The 21,297-nt window shown below is 33.1% G+C and overlaps 1 protein-coding gene across 1 annotated transcript in view; it reads right to left on the reverse strand.

Annotated features, from left to right (window-relative positions):
* LOC127729509 (uncharacterized) overlaps positions 1-21,297 on the reverse strand; it is a 186,925-nt gene that overhangs the window by 65,203 nt on the left and 100,425 nt on the right. The window contains exons 14-15 of the mRNA XM_052237342.1: positions 20,584-20,735; positions 12,641-12,864 (exon numbers count right to left, since the gene is read on the reverse strand). Coding sequence (XP_052093302.1) covers positions 12,641-12,864; positions 20,584-20,735 — 376 coding nt within the window. The remainder of the gene's footprint in view (positions 1-12,640; positions 12,865-20,583; positions 20,736-21,297) is intronic.

Consider the following 21,297-nt stretch of genomic DNA (forward strand, 5'->3'; position numbering starts at 1 on the left):
ATCAGTAACCAGTAACAATTCAATTCTTCAGATTTTTGAAAATTTTAACCCCAAAAATTTGTCAGTCCTTAATTACTGTTATACCATTGTCATTCCCTAATATTGATTTTGTGTCATAAAAATAGATAATTTTCACATGCAAATTCAAAGAATTTGGATAACTTGAGGAATATAACTGGTATAATTGATAGGAGCCACTACAAATCTATCTTGAGGACCTACTCCAGTTAACAAGAAAATTGTAACATGTAATTTATTTTTTAAAAAAGCTTCAACCTATGGAATGTTGAAATTTTCTGATGCACCGCTAATTGAACCCCAAACTGCAATAATTTTTGTACATATAAACAGAGATTGAAGGTGAACTAAGTTTTTGTTCTTGACTTTTTATGTATGATTTCTTTCCTAAATTGTACTCAACACCCCTTTAAGTAACGGTGAATAATTACGCCAAGTTTCATTACCCTACTCTAAGGTGTTTTAATAGCATAAACAATATTTTACATACTGTGGATTCATTTATTTTCGTGGGTATCAATTTTCGTGGATTGTGGAAAACTTGCATACAAAGCCTATAGAAAATTTGTAATTCGTTGAACATTTGAATTCGTGGTTCACCTAGCTATTCCCACGAAATCCACAAAAATTGGTTTCCAACAAATAATTATGAATCCACAGTATGCACAGGGGTGGCTAATTAAGTTGAACTAAGTTTTTGAAAAAAAATCTTTTCAAAGATACAAGGCTTGACTATGGACTTCCCTGTAGAATTTTGTTCCTTGTATGTGACACACCTTCTAGTACTAGTGAATAATCATGGCAAGTTTCATTACCAAACTCCAGGAATTTAAAAACAGCAGGAGGATTTGTGATGGACTATGCACAGACAGAAAGGCTGATAACTAAAGGACTTCCACAGATCAATAGGTGGGGCTCTAATTATGTTTTTCAAATAACACACCATTAAATTAAAATAATGATTTTTGGTAAAAATGTAAATTAAAACATAATAAAATAAAATGCTCCACTGGGCGCAGCTTGATACGACCGCAGAGGATTGAACCCTGAACAGTTTGGGCAAGTATGGACACAACATTCAAGTTTGATACAGCTCTGAATTTGGATTGTGATTAAATATTTGACACAGCATAGGTTTCTGACACAGAATGAATGTGATCTAAGAACTTAAAATTTTTTAATTTACCTATTCAAACCATATCATTATTATTTGCTTTTATATATAAATCAGAAATAACCAATTTAAAATGGAAAATTTTAAAGAAAAAAAATGAAAAAATAAATCCCCCCTCAAATTTTTTGAACCCCCTTATGATTCATCACCCCCAAACTCAATCCCAGCCTTCCCTTTGTGTTACAATGTATGGTGCCTTGCAGTACAATGTCAGAGAGATGCCTACACTTGAACATAAGTTATTGTCTGGAAACTAGAAAAATGCTTGTTTTTTGGCCCCTTTTTGGCCCCAAATTCCTAAACGTTTAATGCACTTACCCCCAAACTCAAACCCAGCTTTCCCTTTGTGATATGGAACCTTGTAGTACAATTTCATAAAGATCCATACACTTACACACAAGTTATTGTCCTGAAACTAGAACAATGCTTGTTTTTTTGCCCCTTTTTGGCCCCTAATTCCTAAAATTTTGAGGCAATTACCCCCAAAATCAATCCCAGTATTCCCTTTGTGGTATGGTACCTTGCAGTACAATTTCAGAGAGATCCATAAACTTGAACACAAGTTATTGTCTGGAAACTGGAAAAATGCTTATTTTTGGCCCCCTTTTGGCCTCTTATTCCTAAATGTTTTGAGCAATTATCCCCAAACTCAATTCCAGCTTTCCCTTTGTGATATGGAACCTTGTAGTACAATTTCAGAAAGATCCATACACTTACACACAAGTTATTGTCCTGAAACTAGAAAAATGCTTGTTTTTTTGCCCGTTTTTGGCCCCTAATTCCTAAAATTTTGAGGCAATTACCCCCAAAATCAATCCCAGCCTTTCCTTTAGTGGTATGGTACCTTGCAGTACAATTTCAGAGAGATTCATAAACTTGAACACAAGTTATTGTCTGGAAACTAGAAAAATGCTTATTTTTGGCCCCCTTTTGGCCTCTTATTCCTAAACGTTTTGAGCAATTATCCCCAAACTCAATTCCAGCTTTCCCTTTGTGATATGGAACCTTGTAGTACAATTTCAGAAAGATCCATACACTTACACACAAGTTATTGTCATGAAACTAGAAAAATGCTTGTTTTTTGGCCCCTAATTCCTAAAATTTTGAGGCAATTACCCCCAAAATCAATCCCAGCATTCCTTTTGTGATATGGAACCTTGTGGTACAATGTCAGAGAGATCCATACACTAACACACAAGTTATGTCTGGATGTTACAAAAATGCTTATTTTTGGCCCCTTTTTGGCCCCTTATTCCTTAACTGTTAGTACCATAACCCCCAAAATCAATCCCAACCTTCCTTTTGTGGTATTGAACCTTGTGGTAAAATTTCATAGAGATCCATTTTCTCAAACTAAAGTTAGAGTGCGAAAACCAATGTATCCCTGGACGACGACGCCAACGTCATACCAATATACGACCACAAAAATTTTGCGGTCGTATAATAAATCGTTATTTACCAGTTAGAATGTCCCTTAGATGATTTTAACTTGCATAGGACAAACAAAAATATAATATATTGAGAATTATTTTAGAGATCTAAATGCTGCCTTTAAATGTAATTTCTAAGAAATATTTTTACATGTTTTCATTTACCCTTTCCTGATAATGTATGAGTTTTCTTGACATGATGATTACCATTTAAGAATACATCAATGGAAGACAAGCTTACGGTAAGTAAAATGTCATCATCCATGATACGATTAAGGAACACAAAAATAAATACAGAAAAAATATGAAACAAATAAAATAAATTTAGTAAAGATTATGGAGTGGACAAGATAGTTGACTTGACAACTCTATCATAGGACTGAAAATTTTATTCAAAGCAGTTTGTAGAATGTAAAAGAAAGGATATTGTGTTTAAATTTTTGACACAAAATCTCTAGTGTTGAAACATAAATAAATTTATTGAATACCTTCTAAAGAAATTTTAAAACTTTGATTTAGATTACTGAATAATTTAATAGAACTAATTCAGATATAATAAAATGCTCTGCTGGGCGCAGCTTGATACGACCGCAGAGGTCGAACCCTGAACAGTTGGGGCAAGTATGGACACAACATTCAAGTTTGATACAGCTCTGAATTTGGATTGTGATTAAATATTTGACACAGCATAGGTTTCTGACACAGAATGAATGTGGTCTAAGAATTTAAAATTTTTTAATTTACCTATTATTGTCCAATATCCAAAATCTAAATACATGGTTAGATTCAGCATATCAAACAATACAAAGAATTCAATTTTTTATGAAATTAAAGTTTAATTTTTAAACCCTTTTGACCTCAATGTGGACCAATTTGATAACGGGGCCCAAAATTCAAAATACATGGTTAGATTCAGCATATCAAAGAACCCCATATATTCAATTTTTGTTGAAATCAAACAAAGTTTAATTTTGGACCCCAACTTGGACCAACTTGAATACTGGGCCCATAATCAAAAATCTAAACACATGTTTAGATTCAGCATATCAAAGAACCCCAAGAATTCATTTTTTGTTAAAATAAAACTAAGTTTAATTTTGGACCCTTTGGACCTTAATGTAGACCAATTTAAAAAACTGGACCCAAAATAAAAAATCTAAATACACGGTTAGATTTGGCATATCAAAGAACCCCAATAATTCAATTTTTGATGAAATATAACGAAGTTTAATTTTGGACCCTTTTGACCTCAATATGAACCAATTTGATAGCGGGGCCCACAAATAAAAAATCTAAATACATGGTTAGATTCAGCATAACAAAGAACCCCATATATTCAATTTTTGTTGAAATCAAACAAAGTTTAATTTTGGACCCCAATTTGGACCAACTTGAAAACTGGGCCCGAAATCAAAAAATCTAAATACATGTTTAGATTCAGCATATCAAAGAACCCCATATATTCATTTTTTGTTAAAATCAAACTAAGTTTAATTTTGGACCCTTTGTGCCTTAATGTAGACCAATTTGAGAACTGGACCCAAAATTAAAAATCTAAATACACGGTCAGATTTGGCATAAAAAATAAATAAATGTGGTCAAAGATTTTACAAATCTAATGCGCCATACTGTGCAATTAAAGATTACTTCTTGAAATTTTTTAATATTTGAAATTTGAAAAAAAAATAATATTTGAAGAATAATTCTGTTTAATATCTGAAATCTGAAATGAGAAAAAAATTGACCCCCCACAATTTCTTTTTACCCCCCCCCCCCCCCCCCCCCCCCCTTTTTCCCCCAAAAAATTCTTTCCCTCAAGATATGGTCATAATTTCAATTCAAATTTTCAATGGAATTTGCAACCATAATTACCCATTTAAATTTACCATAGTGCTAACTTAATCTATTTTATAATAGAATTTAAAATATGGTGTCAAATCTTTCATATGGATTTTTTTGTAAAAAAAAAAAAGATGCAACATTTGTAGATATTTTTACTGGTCTTCCTTTATAAATATGCATTTCTTTAAACATAATTTAAAAGCAGTGTAAGGGAAGTAATCAAAACGTTGTATGTGGATTACCTTCCTTACACTGTTTTAAATTGTCTTAATTGTTCATTAACCATTACTTTATACATAATTTAAAAGCAGTGTAAGGGAGGTAATTCAAATGATGTATTTGATTTATCTCCCTTACACTGCTTTAAATTATGTTTTGTACTAAAGTATTTGTCCATATAAAAATGCTTGTTTTTTGCCCATTTTTTGGCCCCTAATTCCTAAAATTTTGAGGCAATTACCCCCAAAATCAATCCCAGCATTCCCTTTGTGATATGGAACCTTGTGGTACAATGTCAGAGAGATCCATACACTAACACACAAGTTATGTCTGGATGTTACAAAAATGTTTATTTTTGGCCCCTTTTTGGTCCCTAATTCCTTAACTGTTGGTACCATAACCCCCAAAATCAATCCCAACCTTCCTTTTGTGGTATTGAACCTTATGGTAACATTTCATAGAGATCCATTCCCTTAAACTAAAGTTAAAATGGGGAAACCAATGTGTCTTCGGACGACGCCAACGTCATACCAATATACGATCGCAAAATATTTTTGCGATCGTATAAAAATCAGTTCCACAGAAATGTCTTGCGAACAAAATGTTATAGTCACAACACTCATACAAAAAGGCCCCAAGTCCCATAATTTCTTTCAAGATGAAGGTAAAATATGGTCAACTACACATGATGGTAGAAAATCCTACCTGGCATGGAGCTTTCTGTTAAATGGACCAAGAGAACATGCATTCACAATATGTCATAGTTACAATACTAAAATAAAATGGTCATAATAAGTAGTCCAATAACTCTCGTAAAAACTGTAAAATCAAACTATGATATAGCCAGGTCAAGGAAATATGACCTCAAATAGTCCTACCAAGTATGAAAGCTTTATTTCAAATAGTCTCTCAGTTTTGATTTGTTTCGGAAGGATGGAGACCATTACAATAGTCCCTGTGACACATGGGGGATAATAATATAGTTAAATTGTCTAAAGAAGACCTAGTGCCGGTCTGCATCTTCTTAAACACTGAGAAAGTTACTGATGAATATGATATGGACCTATTCTTAGTCTGTATGAAGGACTTCTGGTGAAAAATTTCCTGCTTTGTAGCATAAGTGTTTATGGACTGACGGACAGACCTACAGACAGGAGACAGGTCAATAGACAGATTGATTACTATAAGGCACCACAGACTAGAAATAGGACCCTTATTTAACTGCCTATATGGGTTATAATAAAGTGTTGTGAATTATTAAGTGGTCTAATCAACCCCCTAGGAAGAACAATATAATTGTTATACATATAATAAGATTTTAGTGATTTGCGATTGATAGGCTGACATTTATTAATGAATATCTTAGGTTAGCATGCACAAAAAGCATAAAAAAAGCAACCAAGTCAAAATCTTTTTTTATTCAAATTTCGCGATGTTTTTTTTTTTGCGGAGTTTTGTCGTATCCGTATCCGTCTTGAGTTTGTTGCATAGAATAACCTGATCCGATCTGACCGCGCTTTATCACAGGACAATTTGTGTTATGTATTAAAGCTGCCAATTGATACGGATGAAAAACAACGTGTTACCGTCTAGGGAAAACGGTACTATTACATTTTCCCAGCATTAGGTTGGCCTTTTGTGTACCCAAGGCAGGTGAAGGATGTCAACTTAGGAGCGCTGTGATTGGATGTAAGGGTACAATATATTTTTTTTATTTATCTATGAATAACCGCAGTGTGTATATTTACAATATAAATTTTGAAACCCATTGAAATATTTTCTAGAGAATTATTGGAAAAGACTTCCAAAATTTAATAAATTTGGTGTAAAATGACAGTGGGCATGGATAACATAAACAAGCTCCGTTGGAAGTTGGTCATGATACTATTTGGCTTTAATCATGTTAATTTTTAAAACAGAATAATAAAGTACTAACACCACACATAACTGTTTTATCCAGGTTTTTATTATAAAAAGTGGTAAATTTAGAAAATGTTAGTATTGTCGCCTATGGTAGAATAAGTAGTACCGTTTTCCCTATACTGAAGATGGCCAGGGAAATCAAAATCAATCAGACTTCAGTTATATTATACTATTTTGAAGCTTTTGATAAGTACATTTGATTTTTATCACAAAGAATAGAAATTTTTCACTGAAACAATACTGTGTTGAGAAAAGTGCTGAGTCATCATAATAAGTCAAATTGATGGGTACTGATATAAAACTTTATTCTAGGATTTCAATATTAACTATATTGTATAAAATGCACCAAACTATAGTTTTTTGTATTTGTTTTCACCTTTCGAAATGATTAATTCAATTGGAAACACCAGAATTCAAGTCGCGACAAATATTTTTAACTGAAATATTTGCCTTTTTTGCTGTGTAAATCCCTAAATGTATCACTTGGGTATTTCTCTAGACATAATCTATTGAAATGGGAAATTGTCTGGTTAAGTTTGTACTGTTTATGGAGTAAGACAATATTTGGTCATACTAGAAGCATTTTTAGTGTTAAAATTGTCCATCTAAGAAAAAAAGAGGCCCACTTGAGGCTAAATTTAGATAGAATTTATACTCTCCTGTGCAAAGAATTGTTCACATGCTTGGCAATTCATGCAGCAAATATTTCAATAGTGCTTCATTTTGTAGTTTCTATCTTTAATTATAACAGGCATGTATAATTTTTCATTTTCTACTGTTTGAAAGGATTTTTGTTGGAAATTAATACTCCCAAGGGACATAAATTCAGCATTTTCATAGATTAATACAGGCAACATAGGCAACTTTACAGCTGAGTATTTTGCATATTTAATGTTTTAAGTGTCTAATATCTTTGTTTTTATCATCTCAAGACAGAATAATAGATTTTATAACAAGCTCTGAAATTTTGAACCACAATATGGCATATACTAAAGCATGGAATGGAGATTAGTATGAAAAATCTTGAAATTGTGCTTATGTTGTAAATTTTGGATAAAATGAATACAAATTGAATGGAACTGTCATTTTTATCTGTTTAAATGGAACTGTTTATTATTCTTTTCAAATAAGATAAGATATGCTTGGATACAGGTTGTTTATTAAGCCTTATCTGAAAGAAGTAGAGAAAGAGGTAAATCAGCATGTAGGGATGGGGACATAAAATGATCCATGTTTCTTTAAGTAGTGGGGACATACAAGTATTTATTATAGCCAAGGTTTTCACAATAACCCAGTATTGCATTAATGGTGTCATAAGAGTTCTTTATATCTTTATGTCACAGTATAGGGAAAACGGTACTATTACATTTTCCCAGCATTAGGTTGGCCTTTTGTGTACCCAAGGCAGGTTAAGGAAGTCAACTTAGGAGAGCTGTGATTGGATGTAAGGGTACAATACATTTTTTTATTTATCTATGAATAACCGCAGTGTGTATATTTACAATATAAATTTTGAAACCTATTGAAATATTTTCTAGAGAATTATTGGAAAAGACTTCCAAAATTTAATAAATTTGGTGTAAAATGACGGTGGGCATGGATAACATAAACAAGCTCCGTTGGAAGTTGGTCAAGATACTATTTGGCTTTAATTTTTAAAACAGAATAATAAAGTACTAACACCACACATAACTGTTTTATCCAGGTTTTTATTATAAAAAGTGGTAAATTTAGAAAATGTTAGTATTGTCGCCTATGGCAGAATAAATAGTACCGTTTCCCCTCTAGTACAAATAAAGGTTATTTGAATTTTGTATTCAAATAAACTTCTTCCATTCTTCTTCTTAGTATGAGCCTCCTTAAATTAGGAGACCCTCCAAATATATGGAGTTTTTCCTTAACTTTAAAATTTTAAAGAATAAAATAAAAAACATTTTTTCCAACATATGTACAGCACATATAAATATAAAACAATAAAAGTATCATGCATGGCATATTTACAGGGACCTTTTTATTAATTATTTAATTTCATTTTCATAGCTTTTAATATTTGTCCAGAGCTTCTTTACATTTCTTACAATTGTTATATGACAGACTCTGTGTCAGTATATATATATGTCACTTATGATAATCACTATTTTCATTTGGTTGTCATTTACTCCATTTTGAGATATATATGTATATATATACGTATATGCAATATATGTCTTGCTATTTGTGGGGCCTCGGTGGCCGAGTGGTCTAAGTAGTTACTACTGTAATCAGTAGCCAGTCAACACTGAGGTTGTGAGTTCGAACCCCGCTCCTGCGGGTGCACTCGACTCCAATCTTAATTGACTAGGATTGTCAGTTTTCCTATCGAAGGTCGGTGGTTTTCACCGGGCACTCCGGCGTCCTCCACCAATAAAAACTGGCCGCCACGAAATAGCTCAAAAGCGGTGCTTAAAAGTGGCGTTAAAACACCAAAAATAAAAAAAATCAATCTTGCTATTTGTTGTCCATAATTTTCAATCTTTCTAATATGCATTTGGAATAACATATTTCTGGTTTTGTTTTCAATATTTTCCTTGAATTTTTCACAGTTATTAAACAGCTCCTTATATTTTGAACAGTCTATAAGCAATTGTACTATCGCAGTTTTGTTAGTGAAGGTGCAGTTCCATTTTGTTGGTGTGATTTTATCAGTGATCTCTTTTCTTATTTCAGGGAAATATTTTTCCCTTGTAGTACTGAGTATAAACTCATTTAAAATGTTTGTCTTTACTTACAATGTAAACATTCAGAAACTAGAACTAGAGGCTCTAAAGAGCCTGTGTCGCTCACCTTGGTCTATGAGCATATTAAACAAAGGACACAGATGGATTCATGACAAAATTGTGTTTTGGTGATGGTGATGTGTTTGTAGATCTTACTTTACTGAACATTCTTGCTGCTTACAATTATCTCTATCTATAATGAACTTGGCCCAGTAGTTACAGTGGAAAATATTTTGTAAAAATTTACAAAAATTTACAAAATTTATGAAAATTATAAAAAAATGACTATAAAGGGCAATAACTCCTTAAGGGGTCAATTGACAATTTTGGTCATGTTTGACTTATTTGTAGATCTTACTTTGCTGTACATTATTGCTGTTTACAGTTTATCTCTATCTATTATAATATTCAAGATAATAACCAAAAGCTGCAAAATTTTCTTAAAATTACCAATTCAGGGGCAGCAACCCAACAACGTGTTGCCTGATTGGTCTGAAAATTTCAGGGCATATAGATCTTGACCTACTGAACAATTTTATCCCGTCAGATTTGCTCTAAATGCTTTGGTTTCAGAGATATGAGCCAAAAACTGCATTTTACCCTATGTTCTATTTTTTAGCCATGTCGGCCATCTTGGTTCGCGGGCGGGGTCATCGGACACATTTTTTAAACTAGATACCCTAATGATGATTGTGTACAAGTTTGGTGAAATTTGTCTTAGTAGTTTCAGAGGAGAAGATTTTTGTAAAAGATTACAAAAATTAACGAAAAATGGTTAAAAATTGACTATAAAGGGCAATAACACCTTAAGGGGTCAACTGATAATTTTGGTCAAGTTGACTTATTTGTAGATCTTACTTTGCTGAACATTACTGCTGTTTACAGTTTATCTCTATCTATAATAATATTCAAGATAATAACCAAAAACAGCAAAATTTCCTTAAAATTACCAATTCAGGGGCAGCAACCCAACAACATGTTGTCAGATTCATCTGAAAATTTCAGGGCAGATAGATCTTGACCTGATAAACAATTTTACCCCCATGCAAGATTTGCTCTAAATGCTTTGGTTTCCAGAGATATAAGCCAAAATCTACATTTTACCCCTATGTTCTATTTTTAGCCATGGCGGCCATCTTGGTTGGTTGGCCGGGTCACCGGACACATTTTTTTAACTAGATACCCTAATGATGATTGTGAACAAGTTTGGTTTAATTTGGCCAAGTAGTTTCAGAGGAGAAGATTTTTGTAAAAGTTAACGACGACGGACGACAGACACCAAGTGATGAGAAAAGCTCATTTGGCCCTTTGGACCAGGTGAGCTAAAAAGTGTGAACATTGAGGTGGAATGCTGAAAATAAACTGTTAATAGAAAAGATCTTATAGTACATAATTATAGATCCTGGCATATATGTGTCTGACAATTTATACAAAACTCTATAATAGTCTTTCATTTTAAAAGTTGTTTACAAGGTAAAATAATTTGTTCCACTATTTTTCTCTAAAAGTAAAAACTAGAGGCTCTAAAGAGCCTGTGTTGCTCACCTTGGTCTATGTGCATAATAAACAAAGGACACAGATGGATTCATGACAAAATTGTGTTTTGGTGATGGTGATGTGTTTGTAGATCTTACTTTACTGAACATTCTTGCTCCTTACTATTATCTCTATCTATAATGAACTTGGCCCGGTAGTTACAGTGCAAAATATTTTGTAAAAATTTACAAAAATTTACAAAATTTATGAAAATTGTAAAAAATTGACTACAAAGGGCAATAACTCCTTAAGGGGTCAATTGACAATTTTGGTCATGTTGACTTATTTGTAGATCTTACTTTGCTGTACATTATTGCTGTTTACAGTTTATCTCTATCTATAATAATATTCAAGATAATAACCAAAAGCTGCAAAATTTTCTTAAAATTACCAATTCAGGGGCAGCAACCCAACAACGTGTTGCCTGATTGGTCTGAAAATTTCAGGGCAGATACATCTTGACCTAATGAATAATTTTATTCTCGTCAGATTTGCTCTAAATGCTTTGGTTTCAGAGATATGAGCCAAAAACTGCATTTTACCCTATGTACTATTTTTTAGCCATGTCACCATCTTAGTTCGCGGGCGGGGTCATCGGACACATTTTTTAATCTAGATACACTAATGATGATTGTGGACAAGTTTGGTTAAATTTGCCTTAGTAGTTTCAGAGAAGAAGATTTTTGTAAAAGATTACAAAAATTTACGAAAAATGGTTAAAAATTGACTATAAAGGGCAATAACTCCTTAAGGGGTCAACTGACCATTTTGGTCAAGTTGAATTATTTGTAGATCTTACTTTGCTGAACATTATTGCTGTTTACAGTTTATCTCTATCTATAATAATATTCAAGATAATAACCAAAAACGGCAAAATTTCCATAAAATTACCAATTCAGGGGCAGCAACCCAACAACGGGTTGTCCGATTCATCTGAAAATTTCAGGGCAGATAGATCTTGACCTGATAAACAATTTTATCAGATTTGCTCTAAATGCTTTGGTTTCAGAGATATAAGCCAAAATCTACATTTTACCCCTATGTTCTATTTTTAGCCATGGTGGCCATCTTGGTTGGTTGGCCGGGTCAACGGACACATTTTTTAAACTAGATACCCCAATGATGATTGTGGCCAAGTTTGGTCAAATTTGGCCCAGTAGTTTCAGAGGAGAAGAATTTTGTAAAAGTTAACGACGACGACGACGACGGACGACGGACGCCAAGTGATGAGAAAAGCTCACTTGGCCCTTTGGGCCAGGTGAACTAAAAAAAAGAATTTCCCTACCTACCTACCCACACCTGAGACTGGTGGGTAAGGTTTGGGCAAACAGAAATATTTTTAAGTCTGGCCTTGTATTATTAAATCATTTTGCTAAAGTTTGTTAAACCAAGTGCTTTTGTGTATTCTCTACATTCAGACTGAAATGTGTAAAACTTCTATCAATTCTTAATGTAACTTGGGCATTTTTTATTCAAGATAAAGACATCTAATGCCACTACTGCATGTACATTGAAAGTTTCAAAGCAGGCCACATCTCCTGTTTTGACTATTAGATGCATTTTTATTGAATCCAGTGGCTTAAATTCAATGGATAAATCAAGATCCTTGGATCACTATTGTTATTTGTCAGTAAAACAAAATGAAGAAAAAGTCATCAAAGTTATATACACAATATAATGTGTGTCAATCAAGAAGACAGTGAAGAACTGAAATGCATTCGAAAATATACTTTGGTACTTACCATCTCTAGTCCATTCCATATTTCTTCAAACTGTTCTTTTGTAATAACTTTCTCTGAATGTAAAAACGTATTCCTAAAGAATTTAATCCTAGATATATCAGCACCTATAGATTTGTCGTCCGCAAAAGGCAAAATGTCAGCAATATCCAAACGAGTTAGATTTCTTAATAGAACAATCATCAAACGTAAGTCAAAAGTTTCTGATAAAGGTTTCAAAATGTTATCTGCAATACAATAAAAAAAAAAACAAGATAAAAATACCCAGATTGATGGCTGTTTAACATCCAGTGGCAACTATTACATGCAATTTCAGAACAAGAACATTTGTTTTGATGTGATGTGATTATGAACCTTGTGTACTGTATACCTTTGAACTAGACATAATTACCGAGGAGAATTTTTAACGAATGCTTTACAAGGTACTGAGGATTCTTTATGTTTGTGGATACCAATTATCGTGGATTGAGGAAAACTTGCATTTTCATGGTTTTGCCAAAGTCTGCACACATTCTGATAGAAAATTTGTAATTCATTGTACATTGGAATTTGTGGTTCCCGATCGCGAGTAACCACGAAATCCACGAAAATTGGTATCCAACGAATAATAATGAATCCACAAGTAAGTAAATAGAAATGTAGCTCTATTAAGACACTTTATTCCGACTCCCAGCTGACTAGTCTTAACTTATACTCCTAAAACCTGCATGCTTAGCAGAGACAGCAAACGCAAATTTTACAAGTCTCTAATTTGACCCTGTTGGGGTGGTTTCATAAATATGGAAAGTCATAAAATGATATAATTAGGCTGCATGTTCAAACCTTACAAAATGATACCACACCCTGGCGAACTCCAAAATTCCCAAAATGATACTGATAAGAAAAACAAAATAGCACATTACAATAGCATTATATGATTAATATTGTTAGAAGTTGTCCATAAATAGTAATGAGAGATTTAGGAGGAGTTGTGTTTACAAAATGGGTAACCCATATATAAAGCAATCGCAACGACCAAAGGTTTCAATATTTCAGTCTCACTAAATTCAACTTTCTATACATAATGCCTTATGGTTTAATATATGGTGGTTTTAAAAATTGGCCAATTATATTTAAAGATGGCCACTGGTGGCCATGATTTCATATGGCTAAACAAAATTTGGTCAGAAGGGTACATTAGGCCAAAAAAAAATATATGTCTGTTTACGGTTACCTGACTGTCCCTACTTTTAAGCACCGACCCTAAGTCATTTTATTTCCTTTGTAAATGGAAAAATAAACTGAACTCGTGTCTAAAGAAAAGTTAGTGTTGCAAATAATATAAATCAATTGCCTGATACATCCTAATGTTCACAATCGTGAACATGACAGCTGTTTTAAGGAAATTCGCAACTCGTGTGATAAAATAAACACTTTGCCGCCATTTTTTTCCAAGGGAAATAATCCAATCATTAAAAATTTCGGTAAACTCGGCCCATGATCAACTCGGACCACGACAAGATGAAACGGCATGAATCAAAATCATGTCACAAAAAATAAAATGAAAAAATAAAATAAAATGGAAATACCGACCTACCTACCCTATTTTTTTAAAGTATGTAACCTTAAACAGACATATATTTTTTTTTTGCCTTATAGCTCCACAGTCTAAAGTTTAAGATATTGTCAAATTCCATAATGTACTATAGTGAAAAGATGCCATTAGGTACAGATCAAATCCCACGACACAACAGTTTTCAGGATCAAGGGTTGCAGTCGAAGTTAACTATGCTAGAAACTACCGTGAATTATAAAAAAATTGGACCAAAATTGACATAACAACACAAATAATGCTTCAATCAAAGTGCTTGTGAACACTGAAGGGTAAGAAGATGTGGTATGAGTGCCAATGAGAAAACTATCCATCCAAGTCACAATGTGTAAAAAGTAAACAATTATAGGTCAAAGTACGGCCTTCAACACAGAGCCTTGGCTCACACAGAACAGCAAGCTATAAAGGGCCCCAAAATGACCAGTGTAAACCAATTCAAACAGGAAAACCAACAGTTTAATCTATATAAAAACGTCGTAAGGGTTCCACGGAACCCAGTGTCTTGCCTACTTTTGCTGTTAGTCGCAGCTAGGCTCAACAAAAATGGGGAAAAAATTATTAAAAATTTTTCCTCTAGATACTATCTTTTGATTGTAAGAAGTTCTGTTCAAGTTTGGTAAAAATCCAAGAAGGTTAATGAATCTAATAAATGTTTTAAAAACTTTAACTACAGACTGTACGTTATGTTAACTGGAATAAAACTAAGTCCATCTATAAGTAATATACAGATAAACAGGAAATAAATTTTTACAAAATTTCCTTCTAGATACTAGCTTTTGATCATAAAGAAGCTTCTGTCCAAGTGTGGTACAAATCCAGGATAGTTTAAGAAAGTTATTAAAATTTTGAAAGCTTTAACCACAGAGTGAATGTAATGTTAACTGGCAGAAAAACTAAGTCCATTTATAAGTGAAATACGGATAAACAGGATTTTTTTTTTAACAAAATTTACTTTTGAATACTATCTTATGATCACAAACAAGCTTCTGTCCAAGTGTGGTACAAATCCAGGATAGTTTAAGAAAGTTATCAATTTGAATAAACTGCTTCGCTGAGCGCAGCTGGATACGCCCGCACAGGTCCAACCCTGAACAGTTGGGGCAAAAAGGGACACAATATTCAAGCTTGATACAGGTCTGAATTTGGATTGTAATTAAATATTTGATATATTATAGGTTTCTGAATAAATGTAGTCAAAGAACTTGAAATTGGTTATATGAAAGAGTTCTTGCTGTTGTGCAATACACTGTGCTGTAGCGTAATACTTGTTGTCAGACTATAAACAAATAAAATCTTATAACTCGGAAACATAAAATCGAAAATTTATAAAAATCAAAAGGGAGCTTACAAAATAGATATAAACAATTTACCAAAGTTTCATAAAAAATGCTGAAAGAATTTTAGAGTTATTGTCTGAAAACTGGAAAATCCCCCTTTTTGTAATGAATAAAACCCCATAAATCGGAAACGTAGAGTCTGAAATTTATAAAAATCAAAAGGGACCTCATGTCGATAGAAATAAACAATTCACAAAAGTTTCTTGCATTTTGGTGAAATTGTTTTTGAGTTATTGTCTGAAAACTGGAAAATCCCCCCTTTTTTAATGAATAAAACCCCAAAACTCAGAAGCGGTAAATCCAAAATTTATAAAAACACGAAAGGGAGCTCACGTCAACAGATATGAACAACTCACAAAAGTTTCTTGCAAATTGGTGAAATTTTTTTGAGTTATTGTCTGAAAACTTGAAAATCCCCCTTTTTTAATGAATAAAACCCCAAAACTCGGAAACGGTAAATCCAAAATTTATAAAAACCGAAAGGGAGCTCAAGTCAATAGATATAAACAATTCACTAAAGTTTCATGCAAATTGGTGAAACTGTTTTTGAGTTATTGTCCGAAAACTGGAAATCCCCCCTTTTTTAATGAATAAAACCCCAAAACTCGGAAATGATAAATCTGAAATTTATAAAAAACGAAAACGAGCTCATGTCAATAGATATAAACAATTCACCAAAGTTTCATGCATATTGGTTAAAGCGTTTTTGAATTAATGTCCGTCATGTTGACGATGGACGGACGGACAGACGGATGGACAGACGGTCAATGGTATACCATAATACGTCCGGTAAATGGGCGTATAAAAACTTTAACCACAGAGTGAATGTTATGTTAACTGGCAGAAAAACTCAGTCCATATATGAGTAAAATATGGATAAACAGGATTTTTTTTATTTTAATTTTCTTCCGGATACTATCTTATGATCATAAACAAGCTTCTGTCCAAGTTTGGTTGAAATGCAGGATAGTTTGAGAAAGTTATTAAAATTTCAAAAACTTTAACCACAGGGTGAATATTTGTGTACGCCGAAGGAATGTAGGATCGCTTTGTCTCACTTTTGCGACAAAAGTCGCAGGCTCGACAAAAACAAGAAACGAGAAACACTTATGAACAACACCAACAAATGACAACCACTGAACAACAGGCTCCTGACTTAGGACAGGTGCATAAAAATGCAGCGGGTTTAAAGGTTTTAACAGGCGCCAACCTTCACCCTAACCTGAAACAGTGGTGTAACATTACAACATAAAAAGACACACAATGAAATATCAATTGAAATGGCTTGACTCGATCAAAAAGACATAATCACAAAAACAAGTAAATATACACTGAACGAATAAGTTTGATCTATGACACATAAATACAATATAAATAAAAAAGATGTATCAATGTCAAAAAGACAACTTTAACCTAGGACAAAATGGCTTTAAATAAAGTACAGGTAAATTTCATTTTGCAATTTTGTGAATTTCTAAATAAAATATTGAATTGTATTTTGGTAGGCATTTTTGAGTTGGGAGTTATCTTCCTTTGTTCATTGTACTTTTGTAGTTGAACCTAATTTCTATGGGCAGACAACGTGAAGAAATTAATTTAATTTCAATCTCATTCAATTCCTACAAACGATTGAAATACACATCATATTGTAACCTAAATATCAAAGTATAACATATCATCAAAGAATTGCATGACATTGACTGTTTGAACTATCAAAGGTAGTGATCAGCCTTGGAAGATGTAGATATCAAGTCAGTACCATGGGGTTTTGATTGCATTTCATGCAATCTTTACCCCAAAATAAGGATCAAAACTTCATAATTTATAATGTGGTGTGCCATTTAAAAGTCCTTTTGTATCATTTCTAAAATTTATAGTTTTCCAGTCAGATTAAAATAAAATGCTCCGCATGACACAGCTTGATACGACTGGGGAGGTCAAACCCTGAACAATTGGGGCAAGTATGGACACAACATTAAAGCTTGATTCAGCTCTGAATTTGGATTGTGATTAAAATTTGACATAGCATAGGTTTCTGACACAGAATGAATGTGGTCTAAGAACTTAATCAAGAAATTTGAAATAAGACATTTACCAATTATGGTCCAATATTCAAAATCTAAATACATGGTTAGATTCAGCATATAAAAAACTCAAAGAATTCAATTTTTGAAGAAATCAAACAAATTTTGATTTTAGACCCTTTGGACCTCAACATGGACAAATTTAACGGTGGGGCCCAAAATCAAAAATCTAAATACACGGTTAGATTCAGCATATAAAAAAAACCCATATATTCAATTTTTGTTGAATCAAAAGAAAGTTTTATTTTGGACCCCAATTTGGAAAAACTTGAAAACTGGGCCGGAAATAAAAACTCTTAATAAATTTTGAGATTCAGCATATCAAACAACCCAAAGAAATCAATTATTGTTAAAATCAAACTAAGTTTAATTTTGAACCCTTTAGACCTTAATGTGGACCAACTTGAAAACAGGGCCCCAAATCATACATCTAAATGCACGGTTAGAATCAGCATATCAAAGAACCCCAAGAATTAAATTTTTGTTTAAATCAAACAAAGTTTTATTTTGGACCCTTTGAACCTTTATGTTGACCAATTTGAAAATGGGGCCAAATTTCAAATCTAAATACACGGTTAGATTCACCATATCAAAGAACTCCAATAATTCAATTTTTGAAAAAATCAAACAAAGTTTAATTTTGAACCCTTTGGACCTCAATGTAGACCAATTTAAACTAGAGGCTCTCAAGAGCCTGTGTCGCTCACCTTTATTTACTGATGCTTTGGAAATCATGTAAAATAAGGTTAAAATCATAATTAATAGTATTAGATATTAGATATTATAATGATATCTAAGATAATAACAAAAAACTAAAATTTCTGTAAAATTACTAACTCAGGGGCAGCAACCCAGCAAAGGGTTGTCGGATTCGTCTGAAAATTTCAGGGCAGATAAATCTAAATCTGATGAACATTTTTGCCACCTGTCAGATTTGCTCTAAATGCTTTAGTTTCAGAGATATATACCAAAAACTGCATTTTACCCGTATGTTCTATTTTTAACCAAGTCGGCCATGATGGTAGGAAGGCGGGGTCATCGGACAAATTTTTTAAACTAGATACCCTAATAATGATTATGGCCAAGTATGGTTAAATTTGTCTCTGTAGTTTCAGAGAAGAAGATTTTTGCAAAAATTTATGAAAAATTGTTAAAAATTGACTATAAATAATTCCTAAACATTTGCTAAAGGGGTCGACTGACAATTTTGGTCATGACGACTTATTTGTAGATCTTACTTTGCTGAACATTATTGCTTTTTACAGTTTATCTCTATCTATAATAATATTCAAGATAATAACCAAAAACAGCAAAATTTCCTTAAAATTACCAATTCAGGGGCAGCAACCCAACAACAGGTTGTCAGATTTGTCTGAAAATTTCAGGGCAGATAGATCTTGACCTGATAATCAGTTTTACCCTTATGTCAGATCTACTCTAAATGCTTTGGTTTCAAAGATATAAGCCAAAATCTACATTTTACCTCTATGTTCTATTTTTAGCCATGGCGGCCATCTTGGTTGGTTGGCGGGGTCATCGGACACATTCTTTAAACTAGATACCCTAATGATGATTGTGGCCATGTTTGATTAAATTTGGCTCAGTGGTTTCAGAGGAGAAGATTTTTGTACAAAGCTAACGACGACGACGGACGACGGACGCCAAGTGATGAGAAAAGCTCACTTGGCCCTTTGGGCCAGGTGAGCTAAAAAGGGGCCAAAAATCCTAATGCACAGTTAGATTCAGCATTTAAAGAACCTCAAGAATTCATGACTAAATAAAATCCCATTGAAATTGGTTAAGAAATTAACAATGTATATAAAGTATTAGAAAAGTATTGTTTTTTTGGTCTCTTTTTCAATGTTTTTAGCCCTTAATTCCTAACAACAGTTAGGGCCACAACCCCCAAAATCAATCCTAACCTTCATTTTTGGTATGGAACCTTGTGGTACAATTTCAAAGAGATCCATAGACTTATACTCAAGTTATAGTCTGGAAACCAGAAAATCCCATTTTGGCCCCCTAATTCCTACATAATTTGGGCCATAACCCCCAAAATCAATCCCAACCTCCCTTTTGAGGTATGGAACCTTGTGGTACAATTGCATAGAGATCTATACACTTTAAACAAGTTATTGTCCCGAAACAAGAAAAATGATTGTTTTTGGCCCCTAATTCCCAAACAGTTAAGACAATAACCCCAAAAATCAATCCCAACCTTCCTTTTGTGGTATGGAACCTTCTGGAACAATTTCATAGAGATTCACTTCTCTTATACTAAAGTAATTGTCTGGAAACCAAGTTTCTTCGGATGACAACAATGACGATGATGCCACCGCAAAGGGCATCACCATATCATCATATGGCTGCAAATTTTTGCGGTTGTAAAAAAAATATCTAGGGCCAATTTTAACCAATCATTTCCCTACTCTTTTAGATGGTTTGTAGAAGGTTTAATCAATTTTGAAGTTTCATAACATTTCACATTGTACTTTACGAAATGCAGAATTTCAGGTGGTATATCAAAATCAAGGATTGCTGCCAGTTGTGTTTTTCACCAGTACTGAACCCATAAGAATCATTTGTACAAGATCTTCAGTGCACCATTTCTTTCAAAGTTTGGTTAAAATTGTAAAAGATGATGAAAGTTTGATTTTAGCATAGGATTTCAATGAAGCTATATACCGGTATATGACATCACTGTAACTTATGATGATGTTTGCCACCTGATAATGGTTAAATGCCAACAGTTTGTAGATGGTCTATTGTATCAAAACTTGTTTCTTCTTATATTATGACCTCTTACCTCTAATATTTATTTTTGTATTGGTGAGTTGCTATCTCATTGATGTATATCAGAAGTCCCCTTTTATTCATTTATTTTGTAGTTGAGGGACAAACTTTTCTGTCTAATGGATAAAATTAAATACTTACTTTTTACAAATTCAAATGATCTTAAAGCAGAATCAGTAAATGGACAGGCTTTCAATTTAATAGCTCTCTCAAGTTTACCACTTAGGTCCCTGTACTGGTTAAAATATCTAGATGTCAACATCAAAGTCACAACCAGAGATGAATTGTATGGCCTAGAAATAAATTTTTATCACATTAATGTCAATGAATATTATTCATACATTTAACCATATGATGTCATTGATCATAGAGGTCGGTCAATTTAAAACCTATCCAATCGTACCTGAGGTGCATTGACATATATGTATCTTGGGACATACTAAAATAATATGTCATACAATCCTTGAGTGAAATATTGTTGAATATGTGTAGGAGCTGCTCTTACGAGATACGTGGCACTATGTGTGACAGTGTGTAACAAGTGTAAATGCCCAAGTTTAATTATCTCGCATCTGGAACATAACAAAATCAAGTGCACTTTATTTTGAGCCACACAGAATGTAGAAGTTTAAGTCATTAAATTTAAAGATTTCCAAATGGTACATTTCTAAATATAAGGTAATGCAAGATTAAGAAATGAAGCAAACTCAGCTCCTTACCTGAAACAGTAAAAACCATAAAACAGGCATGAAATAACGAAAAAGGGGAGGCAAGTGTGACAGGCCACTGCAAAAGGTAGGCAAGGTAAGTGATTTATTTTGCCCCCAAAATCATGTCCATTATGTCAATATGAAA

This window comes from Mytilus californianus, unplaced genomic scaffold, assembly GCF_021869535.1.
Source record: "Mytilus californianus isolate M0D057914Y unplaced genomic scaffold, xbMytCali1.0.p SCAF_2, whole genome shotgun sequence".
In the NCBI taxonomy this organism is placed as follows: Eukaryota; Metazoa; Mollusca; class Bivalvia; order Mytilida; family Mytilidae; genus Mytilus; species Mytilus californianus.